General features: G+C 52.3%; 6 protein-coding genes across 6 annotated transcripts; 4 read left to right on the top strand and 2 right to left on the bottom strand.

Annotated features, from left to right (window-relative positions):
- Positions 1-408: 408 nt before the first annotated feature.
- On the top strand, positions 409-2,332 carry K489DRAFT_314436 (uncharacterized protein; the record flags this gene model as incomplete). Its single annotated transcript, XM_033601010.1, has 2 exons — positions 409-451; positions 519-2,332. The coding sequence occupies 2 exons, from the start codon at positions 409-411 to the stop codon at positions 2,330-2,332; spliced, it is 1,857 nt and encodes a 618-aa protein (XP_033462345.1).
- K489DRAFT_154588 (uncharacterized protein) lies at positions 2,245-3,808 on the bottom strand. The gene is made up of 3 exons (XM_033599246.1): positions 3,577-3,808; positions 3,271-3,521; positions 2,245-3,200 (listed from the first exon to the last, which is right to left on the bottom strand). Exons 1-3 carry the CDS (start codon positions 3,622-3,624, stop codon positions 2,411-2,413), a joined length of 1,089 nt encoding a protein of 362 aa, XP_033462344.1. The 5' UTR covers positions 3,625-3,808; the 3' UTR covers positions 2,245-2,410.
- A 290-nt stretch (positions 3,809-4,098) lies between these two features.
- Positions 4,099-4,947, top strand: K489DRAFT_334082 (uncharacterized protein). Its single transcript, XM_033602178.1, has 2 exons — positions 4,099-4,251; positions 4,306-4,947. The coding sequence occupies exons 1-2, from the start codon at positions 4,219-4,221 to the stop codon at positions 4,870-4,872; spliced, it is 600 nt and encodes a 199-aa protein (XP_033462343.1). The 5' UTR covers positions 4,099-4,218; the 3' UTR covers positions 4,873-4,947.
- A 440-nt stretch (positions 4,948-5,387) lies between these two features.
- On the top strand, positions 5,388-7,847 carry K489DRAFT_314774 (uncharacterized protein; the record flags this gene model as incomplete). The annotated part of the gene is made up of 3 exons (XM_033601043.1): positions 5,388-6,044; positions 6,210-6,395; positions 6,486-7,847. The coding sequence occupies 3 exons, from the start codon at positions 5,388-5,390 to the stop codon at positions 7,845-7,847; spliced, it is 2,205 nt and encodes a 734-aa protein (XP_033462342.1).
- A 118-nt stretch (positions 7,848-7,965) lies between these two features.
- Positions 7,966-10,855, bottom strand: K489DRAFT_377854 (uncharacterized protein). The gene has a single exon (XM_033604257.1). It carries the CDS (start codon positions 10,593-10,595, stop codon positions 8,316-8,318), a length of 2,280 nt encoding a protein of 759 aa, XP_033462341.1. The 5' UTR covers positions 10,596-10,855; the 3' UTR covers positions 7,966-8,315.
- A 188-nt stretch (positions 10,856-11,043) lies between these two features.
- K489DRAFT_377853 (WD40 repeat-like protein) lies at positions 11,044-13,559 on the top strand. Its single transcript, XM_033604256.1, has one exon. The coding sequence runs from the start codon at positions 11,218-11,220 to the stop codon at positions 13,060-13,062; it is 1,845 nt and encodes a 614-aa protein (XP_033462340.1). The 5' UTR covers positions 11,044-11,217; the 3' UTR covers positions 13,063-13,559.
- Positions 13,560-15,929: the final 2,370 nt, after the last annotated feature.

The following is a 15,929-nucleotide window of genomic DNA, read 5'->3' as shown; positions in this document are numbered from 1 at the left end:
TTGGGGTAGATTTGGGCTCCATACTTAGGGTTGTTGAGCTGATGACAGTGAAGATGACCCGGGAACGACAACCCAACCTCTCCGATGAGGTTTGGGTTGTACATTTTCTCGCGAATCTTGAGCATTTATCACCGTACAGCTGAACAGATCATAGAGGCCGCACGTAATGCCATATCTGCATCGACGCAGTCCAGGGTACGCCTGGGTCCTCGTGCTCGCCTGCGTTACCTTGCGACCATGCTGATAGAACGCGCTGGAATCTGTTCGACTATCCCTCAACGCTGAACTACCGCATCCGCTCTTGTCAATGCCGTATGCATCTTTATGTTATGTTGCACTGTCCTGGCAGTCTTACCTCCTCCGATCGTCAAGCAGATTGCAAGAATGCCTACAGTCACGGGCGACAAGATGTGCATCTTGCCAGACGAAGTCGTGCTTCTCATATTTTCATGTAAGATTGTCCCGGGTCGATGGACACATCGAAAATAAATTCATGCTGATCGGAATAAACCTGGTAGTCCTCGATGTGACATCTCTCGTGTGCATGCAATATGTGGCGGCGCGTTATACATTCTTGGCTAGAGACGCCTCGCTCTGGAAAGTAGTATGCTACGAGAATTCACGGACCGAGAAGTTGCGGCGACAGCTACAGCTACTCCGTGAACAGGACGCGGAGCTGGTGAGGTTACGGAATGCAATGGCCGAGCTGCCCAGCCAATCTTCATCCCAACCTGATATGACATCGACGGCAGAACGGCTCACATCAGTGACCGAGCCTGTCAAGGATCATTCATCAAAAGTGTTGCGCGCTCGTGCACTCGCAAGTTGGGAACCTGCTTATCCATCCGAGGCGATTGATTACTACGAAGAGTATATACACCGTTGCGCGCCCCTGGCAATTGGGTGGTTGAAGCTCCCGAAATTACCAAACAGGGACCGATCATTGACTCGGGAAGCCACCGGCGTCGGCATGTTAGGCGGCCAATCCGCCTTCGATAGTTCTCATGTGATCTCACCACTTGATGATGGTAGTATTTGCATCTGGGACATTTCGGCGCGGTCCACCTTCTCTCTGGGTGGCAAGGGTGAAATCATAGCGCGGAGCAAGCCTGGGTTGCTGTCAGGACACGCTCCTCAAAATGATGGCGTCATGACAGACACTGGCGCTGTTGAATGTGTTTCCATCGAAAACAGCTCTCGGGTGGGCTATTTTGCTGTTCAGAATCTGCTTCATGAGGTGGATCTGGTGACCTTGGGTATACGCTCAACTAAAAACTATCCATTCCCAATCACGGCACTGTCAGAAGCTAGCTCCGACGGGTCCGTCGCTATTGGGACCAACATGACCATTCACCTCAACGATGCCCGCGACCGAGCATTTGCAGGCTCAACGACGAATCACAATGTTGAGTTGATCAGTGGAAGTGCCCGCACGTACGCGACACTGCCACAGCCGGGTCCACTCTCGATCCTCAACCACGCCGAGGGAGCACAAGATCAAAGCTCAATGTGGGTTGCCGGACGTTTCACATCCCTCCTGGAGTACGATCGAAGATTCTTTCCGCGCCTTCGAAGGACGATCTTCAGTGGCGCACGAATTGCTAGCTTAGCACAGATTGCTCACCCATTCCTAGGCCGTGATCTTGACTTGATGCGCAATCCAAGTACAACCGCGGCTATGCTTCAGGAGGCGCGCAGTCAGCCTGGCCGAACGATACTTGCAGCCGCGGAATACAAGGGTAAAGGCTCGCTCGAGCTGTATGGCTTGCCCGATGCCCGCTTCTACCATAATCGTCAAACAGCTTCCTCAAGTAAATTGCTTTCTGTGGCTGCTCATGGTGGCCGAGTCGTATTCAGCGACGGTAATGGCAATGTGAAGTGGGTAGAACGTGATGGCTATTCGCACGTCAGGACTTTCAACATCAACAGTGACATCGTACATGGTGCCACAAGTGAAGTTGTGGCTGGTGACTCACAACCAGCCGGGATCTGGTCAGGATCAGGATCCGAGCTGCCAGGCCAAGGCGACATCATCCAAAAGCTGATGGCCACCAACGCATCTGCAGCTGTCCATCTTGACAGAGGGCGTCGCGACATCAACCGGAGAGACCTACTGCTGTGGACAGGCGACGGTCGTTTGGGCCTGCTTGGCTTCGGCCGAGAAGATCCTCTGGGAGATAATGCTTGGCACGATGCTATAGAAGTGCAAGCCCGCTCCATCGAAGAGAGGGCCAAGGAAGATGCTGAACGACAGTACGGATTGGCCATGCGAAGAGCGTTGGAGCGAAACGCCGACGAAGTTCGATTCGTCCGTGGTCTTGGGATGATGTGATGTAATTTTGAATTCCGCGAAGGAAGAGTCCGTCCAGCAGGACTAGGTTTGCTGTCCAGGGGTGATTGGTCGTCGTCATCATTCCGCTGCAGCGAGCGGCACATCATGACTCGAGCTCGGCACCCGCTTCTCCTCGAGCACATTTGCAGCAGCCGCCTTGACCGCAGGATCGTTGCGAACAGTGTTCTGTACTAGCCACTCCTTGAGGCTCGAGCGCAGGACATTGGCGGAAGATGGCTCTCCTACGAACGGCATGAGCTCCATACTGAGTAGGCGCCCTAACTCAGCCTCCGCGGCGTTGGTCAAAACATTGATATGGTTCAAACGTTGAGCCATGATCGCAGGACCGGTTTCTTCCAGATTTTGCTTTTGTGGATCGCGAAGTAGCGGATCCAATTGTGACAGTGCAATGAAAAACGTCAACGTCAACTTGCGCAACAAAGAGATGAGCTGAAACGGCAGATAAGGGAGTCGTAGGCCAGTCATCGTGAGGAACGGATTCAGAGCATTAGCCAGCAACCACGGCGAGGTAGGTCTGGAGACAATGTAGAGCTCTGCGACGAAGAGCGCCGCCATGGTGAGGTAACGCCAGAACATTGCAGCTCGCAGATAGCCGGCCACGGCCAACAGAACGAGTGCGCCAGCGCTGCTGGCATAGAATCCAGCAATGTTCATCACACCCACAGAGACAAAGTCACGCGCGGTTTTGCTATTCTGCCAAGTGAAAATGCTGGGTCCAAAGCGATCGTAGGCGAATCGCTTAGCCGGATCGACCAATACGTCTCGAGCGAATTTCATGTTCACATACAAAGCCTCCATTTTGGCTTTGTGTGGCTCGGCAACCTTGTCTGGATGCATTTGCACCGTGCTAAATTCAAATGTCAGAAACCCATCGCATGTGAAAAGGGGTTGCAGCTTGCTGAAATATGATGACTTACAGTCTTCGAAAGCGCGATTGCAGTGCCTTATCCTCGACATCATGCGGGACACCCAGAAGGTTGTAAAGATCCGACGTTTCTAACAGCTGATGATCGGTTTCATATACCGTGTACGCAAGATAGGCGACGATGACGAGGATTTGGATACGTCTCCGATCGCGAACATAACGAAGCGAACCAGGTGCTGGCTTAGGTTCTCCTGCGCGGATGAACACGGCATACAGTGCTGCTTGCACATAGCCCGTGACAAGCTGTGAAACACGAGGTCAGCCTGCGTACGAAAGGAGGACGTATCTTGCTCCTTACGCTAGGCAAAAAATACCAGCCGGCAATGGAAAGCAGATTGGATGACATTGTCGGATTCGGTCGCGGGATGGCGATCAGTTCTTGGAAAGCGCCAGAGAGACAATGGATTGCAGAGGCCCTGACGAGACGGACACGAGCTGCAAGTTTCACAACGTTTCCCTGAGCCGAATTTCCTTGACGTTACTGTAAAATGTGAGGTGCATTTACGAAACCAGTTCCCTCGAAATAATCTGACGTTCGTCGTGCTGGTGCGTGTATAGCCACGGCGTTGATCAACCACTTGCACTCCGTACACGGGTCGTTTGGAACGGAAAGTCGAACAAAGATGCGTGTCGTTTTAGGCGCGGCTGTACCTGGATGGTTCCTGGGAACGATTCGGCCCATCAATTGCTACGGGCTCTTTCGGCCTCCAGATTGTCAAAATTCGTGTTCGGGCCAACTCCTTTGACGCATGGCTTGCGAGGTTTGCACAAGTGAGCCCTGATGCGATGAGCCTACTGGCTGTAGTCGCTTTCTATACATAAGAAATCTTTGAGAAGCGCCTGCAACATTGCAAGATACGGTGCGATGACAGAGTGCGCTTGCCGGTGATTCAAGTGAGTTGCCTGCAATATTCGAAGCAATCACCTGAAGTCTTTCGCCATGGCGAGAGTACACGCCAAAGAAAAGGCTCAGGTAAGGCAGCAATAAAAATCTGTGAAGCATCCTCGCTGACCAAAGGGCATGTAGCTTGTGTCGCGCGCAAACCAAGGACAAAGCAGCTCGCCATTTGTGCAAACGACCAAATCTCTCTACCTATCCGTCTCGCCATGCGCAGCACACTTTCCAATTGAAGGATTGTGCGCCGAGCATATATCTCCGCTGCTCTTGACATATTATCCTCCTTTCGAAGGCGTGGTTTTGTCGTATTCGAATCCCAGAATTTCTGAACACCCGAACGAAAAGCAAGCAAACAACAACGACGAGGTTCGGACAGTATTCTCGCGTAGTATCGACGAATATGGTGTCACCTATGTCTGGTTGAGCGCTGAATTCCTCATCTTCCAACCAAGGCGAGGCACGCTTCTCGAGGGATATGTCACACTGCAGAATGAGAGCATTCTGGGGCTACTTTGCTACAACTATTTTAATGCAGGCATCCAGGCGGAGAAGCTCGCCAAGGACTGGACGTGGGATGGCGAGGCATTTGTAGATGCATCGGGGAAGAAAGTTGACGGCAAACTCACTTTCAAGGTGGAGGATTTCGAAGCCAGTGGGACCGAGAGCATCCAGATCTCTGGCACTCTTTTATACTGAGCCGTGTATAGCTGCCCTCGACTATGAGATGATACCCACGAAAGACTCTAAATTAATGGAAGTGTGATTTTATTGTATTTGCAAAGTGAGATCGCTGAAGTCGGAGCTTGACGCAGAATGACTCGACGTCCAAATTTTAAAAATACCTACCTATCCAAGGTATGCTCACCAATTTATGGTATAGACTAGATTTTGTGCAGAACTCCCGCAGACCAATAATGTATAGTTCATGACATTACCTACCTACTAGGTAGGTAGGTACTCTTATCGTAGAGCACAGCCTGGCGTACCTGGATATGCTGAGCGAGAACGGCAGTTTCGAAGCTCGGGGTTAGGGCTCGTCATTTTGGTGTCTGCGGTTGGTAGTCAAGCGCAGCTCTTGCGAAAAGTAAATTGCACACAAACTTGACGACAACGAGAACACTGACTCAAAGCAGACGGCATTGCGAATCATTGCTTGTCATCAATCTCGCGTACTCGACATGACCTTCAAGCTCACCTGAAAAGCGTACGACATGCGTCTGCGATTACGCGTCCGTCGCAATGAGCTCCCCACGATATCCGTAGTTTGGCCGGTTGATGATCTCAATTTGAGACAGACAATATCTCAATTTCTTGTAGCCGTGAATGAGCGCATTCCATTGGAATGCGATTCTTGGGGGCTTGAGGACTACTCAGTCACCATCGCTGACTTCGAGGTCTTTCACTACGACGTCATATCTGCAGTTTGCAAAGACGAAGATGAAGTCGTCATTCGACCTTTGTCTTTCGCGGAGGTAAGGGCGAGAACTCTAGCCGGAAGAGCGCAAATCACGCCAGACGGTAGACACCTAGTCGATGGTGTTGCATTCGGTCGACCATTGCTGAAACGACCAGCGCGACCAGACGTGACTATTCCGCCACGAAAACGTCAGCGAGTAGAGGATGACAACGATACTGGAACAGAACGTCACGATGAGCTTGTGCCGTTCGGTGACATCGCGGACGAGTATGATGAAGAGGACGAGGATGATGAGGAAGACGAAGATTTCGAGTTAGGTGAATCGGAGCACGATGAAGAGGAAGATCAATCTGAGGACGAGGATGAGCAAGAACATGGATCTCAAAGCGGTAGTAGCAAACTGCAAAGAAACGCCCCTCGTACCACTACAGGAAATGCGACCGAAATCAGAGTAGGATCCTCTACACGGCAACAACAACGCGCCGCGCTTCGATCTTCGGGAAGTGATCGGAGAAGCTCAATACCATTGAGTGTCACGTTCGCCTACGACTCTGAATCGAACGGCGGACTGGAGTCAGCTGCAAAGAATTTGAAGACCTTATCCTCCGTGGATGAGACTGATGGCGAGTCAGAATCTGACAGCTCAGATGACTCCTCGATTAGTGAATCTGATGATTCTACCTCTGATTCAAGGTCGGACTCAGAGGACAGCAGTGATGATTCCACGAATGGCGCATCCTCTCATTTGCCCCCCTCTACCCATATCGCAAACCCCAACACTAAGCACAGGTTGCAAACGAAAGTCAATCAAGGCAACAATCCAGCTGCTGCCGCTGCGGCAAGCAGTGCTCTTACAGACAGAAAGTCGGAGTCGCACATCAAACAACTGAAGCCTGTGACAGGTGTACCATACCAAGGTTCCCCAGCCACAAAGAATCGCAACCAAAGACGAACCGAGTCTAAGAGGCTCGCGTTTCTGAAAAAGACGAACAGACTGCCCAAAGATGCGACACTTGAGGACATGCGCGTTCACTCTGCACAACATGGTCACATATCTGATGACATTGCAAATTTTCAGCGGCCTAGCAAGTCGGCGGCAGAGAACATTGATGGCTCCCTAAGCAGAGGACCTGATCTGGCAGAAGAACTTGAGCGTCGCCGTCAGAAGTTGCTCAACGATCTCGCATCAGGCGGCATTGACGTCTCGGAGGATGCCGAGTCGTCTAAGAAAGCTTCTCGTGCGGATGCCAAGGGTAGTTTTACGGACAGGCAGGAAGCCTCACCAGTGACAGCTGCTCTCACAATTGTCGACCCCACATCAGACCACGCAGCCACCGGCCGACGCCGGGCTACCCTCAACGTGTCTAGCACTGACCGAATGATATTCGCTTCTCTTGGACTGCGGGTTCCCAAGAGTGCAGAAGAGAGACAGAAGTTGCAAGAAAAACTCGACAGATCTACTACTCGACCAGTCTTGGACAACGTGCGCGACGAGTCTGTCTCCGCGCGAGTGGATCAAGTTTCACAAGAGCCAGACCTCTGGCGCCGGAGGATAAGCCTCTCCGCCGTCGAGTGTTGTGATGAAGGCGTCGTCCTCTCCGCGCCGCCATTTCCATTCCAGCAGCGCTGGGACCCACAATACCAGGTCAAAAAGAAGCGCAATAGCAATCTCTACAGTGAAACACGATCAAAAAAGCGGAAAGGGATCAAGAACGCATATATCGAGTCCTATGACAAGTACAACACTGACGGCAATGGAGACGCGCTCAATTACGATGATAATGATGAGTCTGCCGTGGACGAATATTGGGAGGACGGCGCACTACTCGATGGAGAAAGAGGTTATGATGACCAGCAGCAAGCCGAACTGGATCCCAGCGTGAATAAATTTCCAGACCTACCAGCTGATCTTAATTCACTTCCAACCCATACAGAGGCGAGAGCAGTTCACGGCGATACCATTGTTTTCACAGAGCTTGCCTGCAATGCGGCAACAAACTGGCAGCCACGTATGGTAACGCGTACTGCGCTGCTCAATGGGAAGGACGGCAACGACTGGCTGATCCAGCTTGCTCCTCGCGACTTGCCTCCTAAGAAGTACGACGAAGACGGCAATCGTGTCTACGAAAAGTTTGAGACGATGGAGGATGAGGATGGCGACGACGACGATGGGCGAAGGACCTTGAGCTGGGCCGAAATGCTTGATCCGAGATTGTTGCTGCCAGCGGTAGCGGCTGTGACTGTGGAACCCTGATGCGATGCATCAACCACTCCGCGCTCGTAGCCAATGGCCGAAAAAGAGACATCACAATTGAGACTCATGAGAGGCATAGCTGTACATTATCATATTCTTTTAGCTGAAAGCGCCTTGTACCATTTTACGGATTCCACCGAGCCATCGCAGCCCTGAGTTGCGGTCCACGCCGCTGGTGCATATACCAAGACATGCGCACCGAAGCCGAGCAGACTCGCCAGAGATTGCCCGAGAGAAGTAGATGTATAGGGAGGAGTTCTGCTGAGGTAACCAAGGTATGACTCGATGTACTTACAGCCATGGTGGTGAACCGTCACAGATGATCATCGGTATGTACGAGCAAAGCTTTCGACGCATATAGCATATTGCCATCACATTCCATTCCCAGAAGATTGCCCAAGGCGCCAGGCCTACACCTCGCCGTTTGCGTCGAAACTCCAAAAATATACAAGTAATCATAAGCCCTAATCATGATAGTTCCATGCCTTCGTCGCTTCCATCCATATCTGCTTCAGTGTCGTCCATATCACCGTCCATTGTCGTGCCACTCATGCTCCCAAGTCGTCCTCTTTTCCGTCCATTACCCCAAGGAAGACCTATTCCACTCCCGATCCTGGCTCCGCCCAGGCCGCCCAGTACTTCAAGTTCGTCACCACCGACAATGCGACCTTCGACGTCCACACCTCTGCTCAGCTCGATCATGGCAGATTTCTTCAGGCGTGAATAGCCCTCTGTTCTCACAACTCTGCCGAAATGTGTCATGCAGAAGCTAGCTGCACGTCGTTTGAGCCAGTCCTCCTGTGCAGTACTCGCCCGATCGAAAATGAGAGCTGCATGTTGGACATCTATATCTCGCTGCAGACGATTCACGCATAGCTGGCGAAGACGAGGCATGTCGTAGAGGTTGCTCATAACTAACATGTTTGCGACATCTTCCAAAGTTGGGCCAGGTATGGTGCTGTCCTCTGCCGAGGAGCTTGATATTGAATCCGTGTAAAGATAATATAGGAAAGCGCGCACTGCTGAGTAGGGCTCAGGAATATACATGCGTCGTGTGTGGAATTCAGACATTTGAGCACTGTAAAGACGAGCAAAATGTGGCCAACGTGCGCTGAGTATTAATCTGTGCACATGTATAGGTTGTGACGTGTGCGGGTTCGGCTCCGATACCGAGCTAGGGTAATTGGGCGAGGATGGATCTTCGTCCGAACCCGATTCCGAATCGCAATTCTCATCTCGTAGCGCAGTAACGGTGAAATCGGTACCAGAGCCTGTCTCGGGAGGCTGATTGAACGTTCTGCCAAGATCTGCTCCGATCGCTGAAAGGTGTGACGACGTATGGCTGTCTGAAGTGGGCATCTTCGCCTCGATCCGCGCCTCTGCGCTCATCTTGTTGCCGAGCAATCCGAATTTACGCAAATCGATGGGTAGAACATCGCTCAGATACTCCTCCGAATCACCATTAGCAAGACCATGGCCTTCACGAGGACAGCCGAGAAGCCATGCGTGGGTACCGTCGGCATCGAGACAACAGTAATGCCATCTGTAATCAGGACTGAACAAATCTTTGCCATCTGCAAGCTTTTGCCAGCGGAGTGAGTCCAGATCGAGTGCGGAGAGGGAGGTTTCCAGGGGAATATTTGTTGAGGCGGTTACGAAATCTAGCATGCAGCCCGAACTGAACACGTGGAAATGAGTGCCCACATTTTGCATAGGAAGGTTTGGAGAGGATATGAACTTCACACTGCTGATTGCTCCGGGAGCGATGGGCGGTGCTCTTTGGATTTGAGTTGCGGAATTTGATTGGACGCTGCTCGTATTGGCAGCGTAGTGCCCGGATCCAAAGATCGATGCTGGCGGCGTCGAATGCTGGAAGCTTGAGAAACGATCGCTGAGTGACCTGGCGTCCTCGACACCGTAAATTGGTTCACCTTCAAACAGAGGCGAGCCTCTGAAGTCCAGCCACCACATCTCACTTGTTCTTTCAGTCTCATCATTCATCCCACCACTCACCCAGATCTTACCGCCCCATACCCAACTGGAGTGGTCGTAGCGGGGGACAAACCGCCATGTTCGGCTCCAGGTCCATGTCTTCAGGTCGAGAAAGCAGATGTCATCAAGCACTGCATTGTTGTCGGTCCCGCTCAGCCCACCGCAAATGAACAATTTATCATCGTGGATCACGGCTGCGTGTCTGGCCCGGCCACGCGGCATGGGCCCGGTGATTTCGGGTTGCGTCCAGTGAGCAGTATTGATGTCAAATATGACGACTTCTGACAGATGAGTGCGATGCTCATTCTCGCCTCCGAAGACTAAAAGTTTATCGCCCTGCCAGAGACAAGCGGTATGGCCCATCCTCACTCCTGGTATATCTCCATAGTTGTCCACCAGGCTCCATTGCCGTGCGGTGAGATTCAATTTCAAAACATGATTGTAGACCTCGTCCGTCACTCGATCGAAGCCGCCGAACGCGTATATCAAGTCTTTTCCGACATATGTCACTGATGCGTTTATGAGGCACGCCGGGCGCTGACCAACAGTTGTAATGATCTTTGGTTTATATGGAGAGCCTGTCCGCCGCTTGCTACTCTTTACAGGAGAACCCGACATCACAAATGTATTGTTTGAGGCACTCGACACCCGCGCCGAGGTCGCCATGGGAGTGCGTACGGAGGATCCTGCACTGGGAGAAGAAATGGAGGTGTAGGAGGGCGGCAGGTTGAGGGACGGTACCGACTGGCGTGCCATCAATGGCGACAACTATCCGATCGGGGATCTTGCCATGGGAGAATTGGAGTGGAGCTCACTGTCGCCGAAACACGGCAATGTCACGTCGCCGGGACGATGATACAAAGACCTTGCGTATTGGCACAGCGACGAAGAAAAGCTTGAGTGAATGAGTGGTGCGTTTCCAATGTGAAGGTCCAGGCGTCAGAGGTGGAGTCGTACGTTGTTGCGGCGATCAACCTTGCGGACGTGCCAGGCCTTGGCGGCGTTTGCAGTTGCCGCGGGACTACCCGTCCCCCGTCATGGTAGCCGCAACAACGAAGAAGTGTGGGGATCTGACGTCTGACGCAGGCACACTTGTCCCGCGGAGAGTCCACCGTGCGGTTGCTGGGCCAGCGTCACTAGTGGTATTTGCACTTCAAAATGGTCGACATGACCGCGAGATTCACATCTTTTTGTTCCCTTTCTTCACCCACAATCTACAATCTACTAGCTCAAACATACTCTCAAAGCCTCTCGGCTTCTCTGCTCCAATTCCATCAACGGCATACTGCAAATCATTCGCAACCTTACTAACCGGATCCCTTCACTGGGCCATCTACAGCATTTTCGACGACGACCAACCAACCCAATTTAAGCGGATATGGCAACTGCATCAGTATATACACCAATCAAATCTCGCCGTGATGGCATCTTCTCCACACGCCTCGCTGGTGGTCGTATTCCTCTGACTCCCTCACCAAAGACGCCTCGCACTCAGGCTGTCCGGGAGCAGACAGAAAGCATCCACCATGGCAACGTGAACTTGCTCTCAAAGTTCTCGCGATCGGTATCCAAGACCAATGTGCGCGACTCTCCTAAGTCCAACATTGCCAGCCGAGCGACACAGTCGCCGCGAAGACTCGACCACATCACAAGCGAGTACACACTCGCCGGAACTGGTCCCCGGCCGAGCACCGCAACCTCCACAAAGAACACACCTTCAAGGTCAAGAAGCGGTCGCTCAGGCTCGGTCCACCGCACACCCAAGCGGAACCAGAGCAAGGTCTACTACAATGCTGCTGATCGGTTTATTCCAAACCGTGACGCCAGCGAGGCCATTTCTACTTCCGGGGCCGCTCTCAGACTCGACAACGAGCGCACTCCCGGACGTCGGCCCAAGTCAAGCGCGAACGATGGGTCGGTAGCTCTTGCATCGAGCATTACCAACGCGTTTGACCTTGGCCGACCACAATCCTCCTCGGACATTGTATCTTCTCTCAACTTCGACAACCTCAACCTGGACGATAACGAGGACGAGCCACAGGCGAAGCGCAGCCCTAACACCCTTGCCTACCAGCAATCAGTTGCTGAGGCTTGCGGTGTCAGCATGAAGCAACGTATCCTTGCCTTCAAGCCTGCTGCTCCTGAGTCCTCCCGCCCTATCGACCTCCGATCACAATACAACCGCCCTCTCAAGCCTGCCGCGGCCTCTGCTTCCCAATTCCGCCGCCGTGTCCTCACTGCCCCAGAGCGAGTTCTTGACGCTCCTGGTCTTGTTGACGACTACTACCTCAACCTTCTTGACTGGTCATCTGGAAACCAGGTCGCCATTGGTCTCGAGCGCAACGTGTACGTCTGGTCCGCTGAGTCCGGCTCCGTCGCTAGCCTTCTCGAGTGCCCCGAGGACACCTACATCTCCTCCGTCAAGTGGAGCGCAGACGGTGCCTACGTTGCTGCTGGCCTTGGCACAGGTGAAGTTCAAATTTGGGATGTCGAAGACGGTACCAAGCTCCGCTCTATGTACGGCCACGACACCCGTGTCAGCGCTATGGGCTGGAACAAGCACATTCTTTCCACCGGCGCCCGCTCCGGCCTTGTCTACAACCATGATGTCCGCATCGCCCAGCACAAGGTTGCTGAGCTCGTCTCGCACACCTCCGAGGTCTGCGGTCTCGAATGGCGCGCCGATGGCGCTCAGCTCGCGACTGGTGGCAACGACAACCTCGTCACCATCTGGGATGCCCGTCAATTGACTGCACCTAAGTTCCAGAAGACCAACCACAAGGCTGCGGTCAAGGCTCTGGCCTGGTGCCCATGGCAATCAAACCTCCTCGCCACCGGCGGAGGCTCCCACGACCGACAAATCCACTTCTGGAACACGACATCTGGCGCACGTGTCAACAGCATCGACACCGGCAGCCAGGTGACTTCTCTTCGATGGAGCTTGGGCTACAAGGAGATCGTGTCATCATCTGGATTCCCCGACAACAGCCTGTCGATCTGGAGCTACCCTACCTTGGTCAAGAACATCGAGATCCCAGCCCACGAGTCGCGTGTTTTGCACTCAGCACTTTCCCCCGACGGTCAAATGCTCGCCACTGCGGCTGCTGACGAGTCGCTCAAGTTCTGGAAGATCTTCGAGAAGAAACCTGGCTCTAGCAGCATGATCTCTGGCAGCGCCAGCACTGCCAAGGCTAGCCTGACCAAGGCGACCACGATCCGATGAGTGCCCCGATCGAGTGCTTGCTACGTCTTTCTTGTCATTATTCCATGGTTTGCGATTCACGTGACTTCATCTCTGTCATTTTGGACGATAAGGTCCATGATCATGGCCTGCGTATGATTTTACGGATATTGGCAAAGGGGGAGTTGGATTTTGCGACCAGCTTGTTTTGCCGGCGTTTATGATTTTCGAGTTGAGGGCTTCACTGCGTCCAGCAGGCATCTAATGCGTGCTTCCCGTTTATGCACCGCAATGTTTTTGGATCATGATCGATCGTTTCTAGGGACCAGGTTGGCCCCATCGGAAGAGATGCAATACAATTATTCTGATTTTTCGCGTGCTTTAAGCTGCTTTCTACCATCGCTTCTCCACAAGTGCTACATGATCATGTTCACTAAATGTATGAATGTAAGCATCTGACGTTCCTGTAGTTGACCGCTATCATTGGGTCATTCAGAACCTATGCGGGACACATTACCACAATATGAGCATGAAGTTTGATGTCTTGGGCAGAACAACCAACAGTGCACATTTCTTCACCGTTACATTTCTTCACCGTTCCTACAGAGCGGCCATGTACTTCCTGGACTCATCTCTTCGCCCTGGCCAGAGCGACATGCGTCACCAAATTCGCGTGCTCTCCAGGTTCACGGTATGTGGCAATCGGGTTGAGCCATTAGCCACTTGGGTCTCAATTGCTCGACCCGAGAGGAGCAGCGTTTGACCATTCACTTCGGGTCGTTCCTTCGATAGTTGGTCGCGTTAAAGACAAGCCTGTTCAGCAACAAGTGTTGTAAAGCCAAGGCATAACCTCCACCGCAAGAAAGTTGGAAGATACCTATTGGCTGTATGTTGCCGCGGTGGTAGGGAATGTCGGCGGGTGACCTTCACCTCACCGTAGTTGATTGTGCGAGACATTCAAAATTGCACGTAATGCCAACCCAGCAAGGCACATATGACAATGTCTTACTCCGCATGTGAAAGGCTTTGCCGTTGAGTCCCTGGTGAGCGGTTGCCGGATTTCTTGGTGAAGTTCAGTCCAAGCTCGTTATCCCGAGTCTCCCGGTTATTAGCTCATGCCATACGTGGCACGGTACTATGATCCACGAGGAGCTGATAATGAGCTCTTTTACAGAAACATAAAATGTCTGCAGACTGCCATTTCTGTTAGTTTGATAAGTTCGGACGACACCAAGAGTGGAAAACCTTCTTGACTGGTAACCCTGAAGATAGCCCAAACCCTTAGAAAAGTGGACGTTGGGCGGGCACACCTGTATACAGCTGAGGCATCAGCCGAATTGGACGGGGCCCTCAGATGACTAATTCCATGGGAGTCATTTCTGATGACTAATTTGACATTCCTTGAGGTACCCACCTTGGTAGGTATGTCGTGGATGTGGTTCGAAGTCGACTTCTTCCTTTAGATACGAGCCTTTTAGGTAGAGAGGACGTAGAATCGATGCCTATCGCCTTATAGCACGTGCGATGTATCGAATTGTAGCAGGTAGAGAAAGTAGAGTAGAACAACAGCTTCTTTGTGAAGCTGTCGGACCGACGCCCCGATCCCTGTCCTGTCCCTCCCTAGGTAGGCTACTTATCTGGAGCGGAACAATTCGAAGTCTCCGCATTTCCACACGTGGGACAGACATTACAACGACAGCGGTCTGATGGTCAAAATTACAGCCGTTTCCTCTTCCCCATCGGCATCCCACATTCGCGACGACCTGTCTACGCGCACATGAACAAATCCGTCTGAAGTTTGCTGGCATCGGGTCGTGCTCTCACTGTTGCTTCCTACTATCCTCCGCTTGATAACAATCGCACGCACTTGCGTAGTCCTTCGGAGCCAAGTGCCTCTACTGTGGGCTTACAATAGCACTCTCTTCGCACTTGCGGGGTCCCCACCAAAATCACTACAACAATCACGACAAACTTTGGTTCTTACGCCTCGATATGGAGAAAGCACCATGAGCAGTTCGTTAGATCTCCTGGAGGATTGAACTTCGGCTTCTCGTCGGCAACAGCTTGAGTGTCCGAAATCCGTGAAATTTTCACAAGCATGTAGTGGCCAAAGTTCCGAGGTCGCTTCATGTCATGCCCGTGAAGAAGAGCTGCTGGTGTGTAGCCAAGCATGAACGACTCCGCTCCCTCTCGATACGGCTTGAATGCGAGCAGAGTACCGAGAGAAATCGCCGTGCCGCGGTCCTCGCAATGCTGTAGATTCGTTCCCACTGTACTTGAGTTGCTAGCACATAGGCTCTGTCATGTGTACATAGCGAATGCGAGAGACGCACTACGTGCATATGCACACCAAACGAGTTCGAATGAAAGGCACAGGCAACGTTGTCACCACGCAGCCAACACGGGTTTCTAAAATTTGATGTGCTGAACAGACATCCACATCATGGGTGTGCAAAAGGCTCATCAACCGATCTACGGACCATTGCACCATCGTCGTGGTGTGTGATGACTGGCGTCCGTTGTTCGATGACAATGATAGCGCGATGCATGGCAAGGCACAACAATAGAACTCTCGTCGATGCCGCACTTCGCCTGCCTCTGTCGACCATTCTCACAAGCCTGCTTAGGTATGCCATCGGAGGTCAGAGAATCTCCAAGCGATCGAGGTCGAGCTAGAGCAATATCCTGCGCCGCTTGACGGCGTTTTGTTGGACTTTTTCCGAGGGCGATATGGTCTAGGCTTGCATTCCGATTAGGGCGCGCCACACAATTGCGCACACAGGAAGATGATGCGATACAAACGACGGCGATTTGGCAAGAAGGTCAAGATGCTGGTCGACTCCGTAGGCAGGGGTTTCCAGAATTGTTCGTCACTGGGTCATGTCTACCATACCAGGAATATTGCAATG

Source organism: Dissoconium aciculare (assembly GCF_010015565.1).
Source record: "Dissoconium aciculare CBS 342.82 unplaced genomic scaffold K489scaffold_3, whole genome shotgun sequence".
Lineage (NCBI taxonomy): Eukaryota > Fungi > Ascomycota > Dothideomycetes > Mycosphaerellales > Dissoconiaceae > Dissoconium > Dissoconium aciculare.
Note: the sequence above shows the minus strand (reverse complement) of the source record. Positions and strands in the feature narration are given on the sequence as shown.

Bases quoted from the DNA above. Each gene is read 5' to 3' on its own strand.
- K489DRAFT_334082 (XM_033602178.1), top strand. From the start codon at position 4,219: ATGGCGAGAGTACACGCCAAAGAAAAGGCTCAG. The intron at 4,252-4,305 runs GTAAGGCAGCAA...AAGGGCATGTAG, and splicing joins ACGCCAAAGAAAAGGCTCAG to CTTGTGTCGCGCGCAAACCA.
- K489DRAFT_154588 (XM_033599246.1), bottom strand. From the start codon at position 3,624: ATGTCATCCAATCTGCTTTCCATTGCCGGCTGGTATTTTTTGCCTAGC. The intron at 3,522-3,576 runs GTAAGGAGCAAG...CGTGTTTCACAG, and splicing joins GCTGGTATTTTTTGCCTAGC to CTTGTCACGGGCTATGTGCA. The intron at 3,201-3,270 runs GTAAGTCATCAT...ATTTGAATTTAG, and splicing joins CAATCGCGCTTTCGAAGACT to CACGGTGCAAATGCATCCAG.
- K489DRAFT_377854 (XM_033604257.1), bottom strand. From the start codon at position 10,595: ATGGCACGCCAGTCGGTACCGTCCCTCAACCTGCCGCCCTCCTACACC.
- K489DRAFT_377853 (XM_033604256.1), top strand. From the start codon at position 11,218: ATGGCAACTGCATCAGTATATACACCAATCAAATCTCGCCGTGATGGC.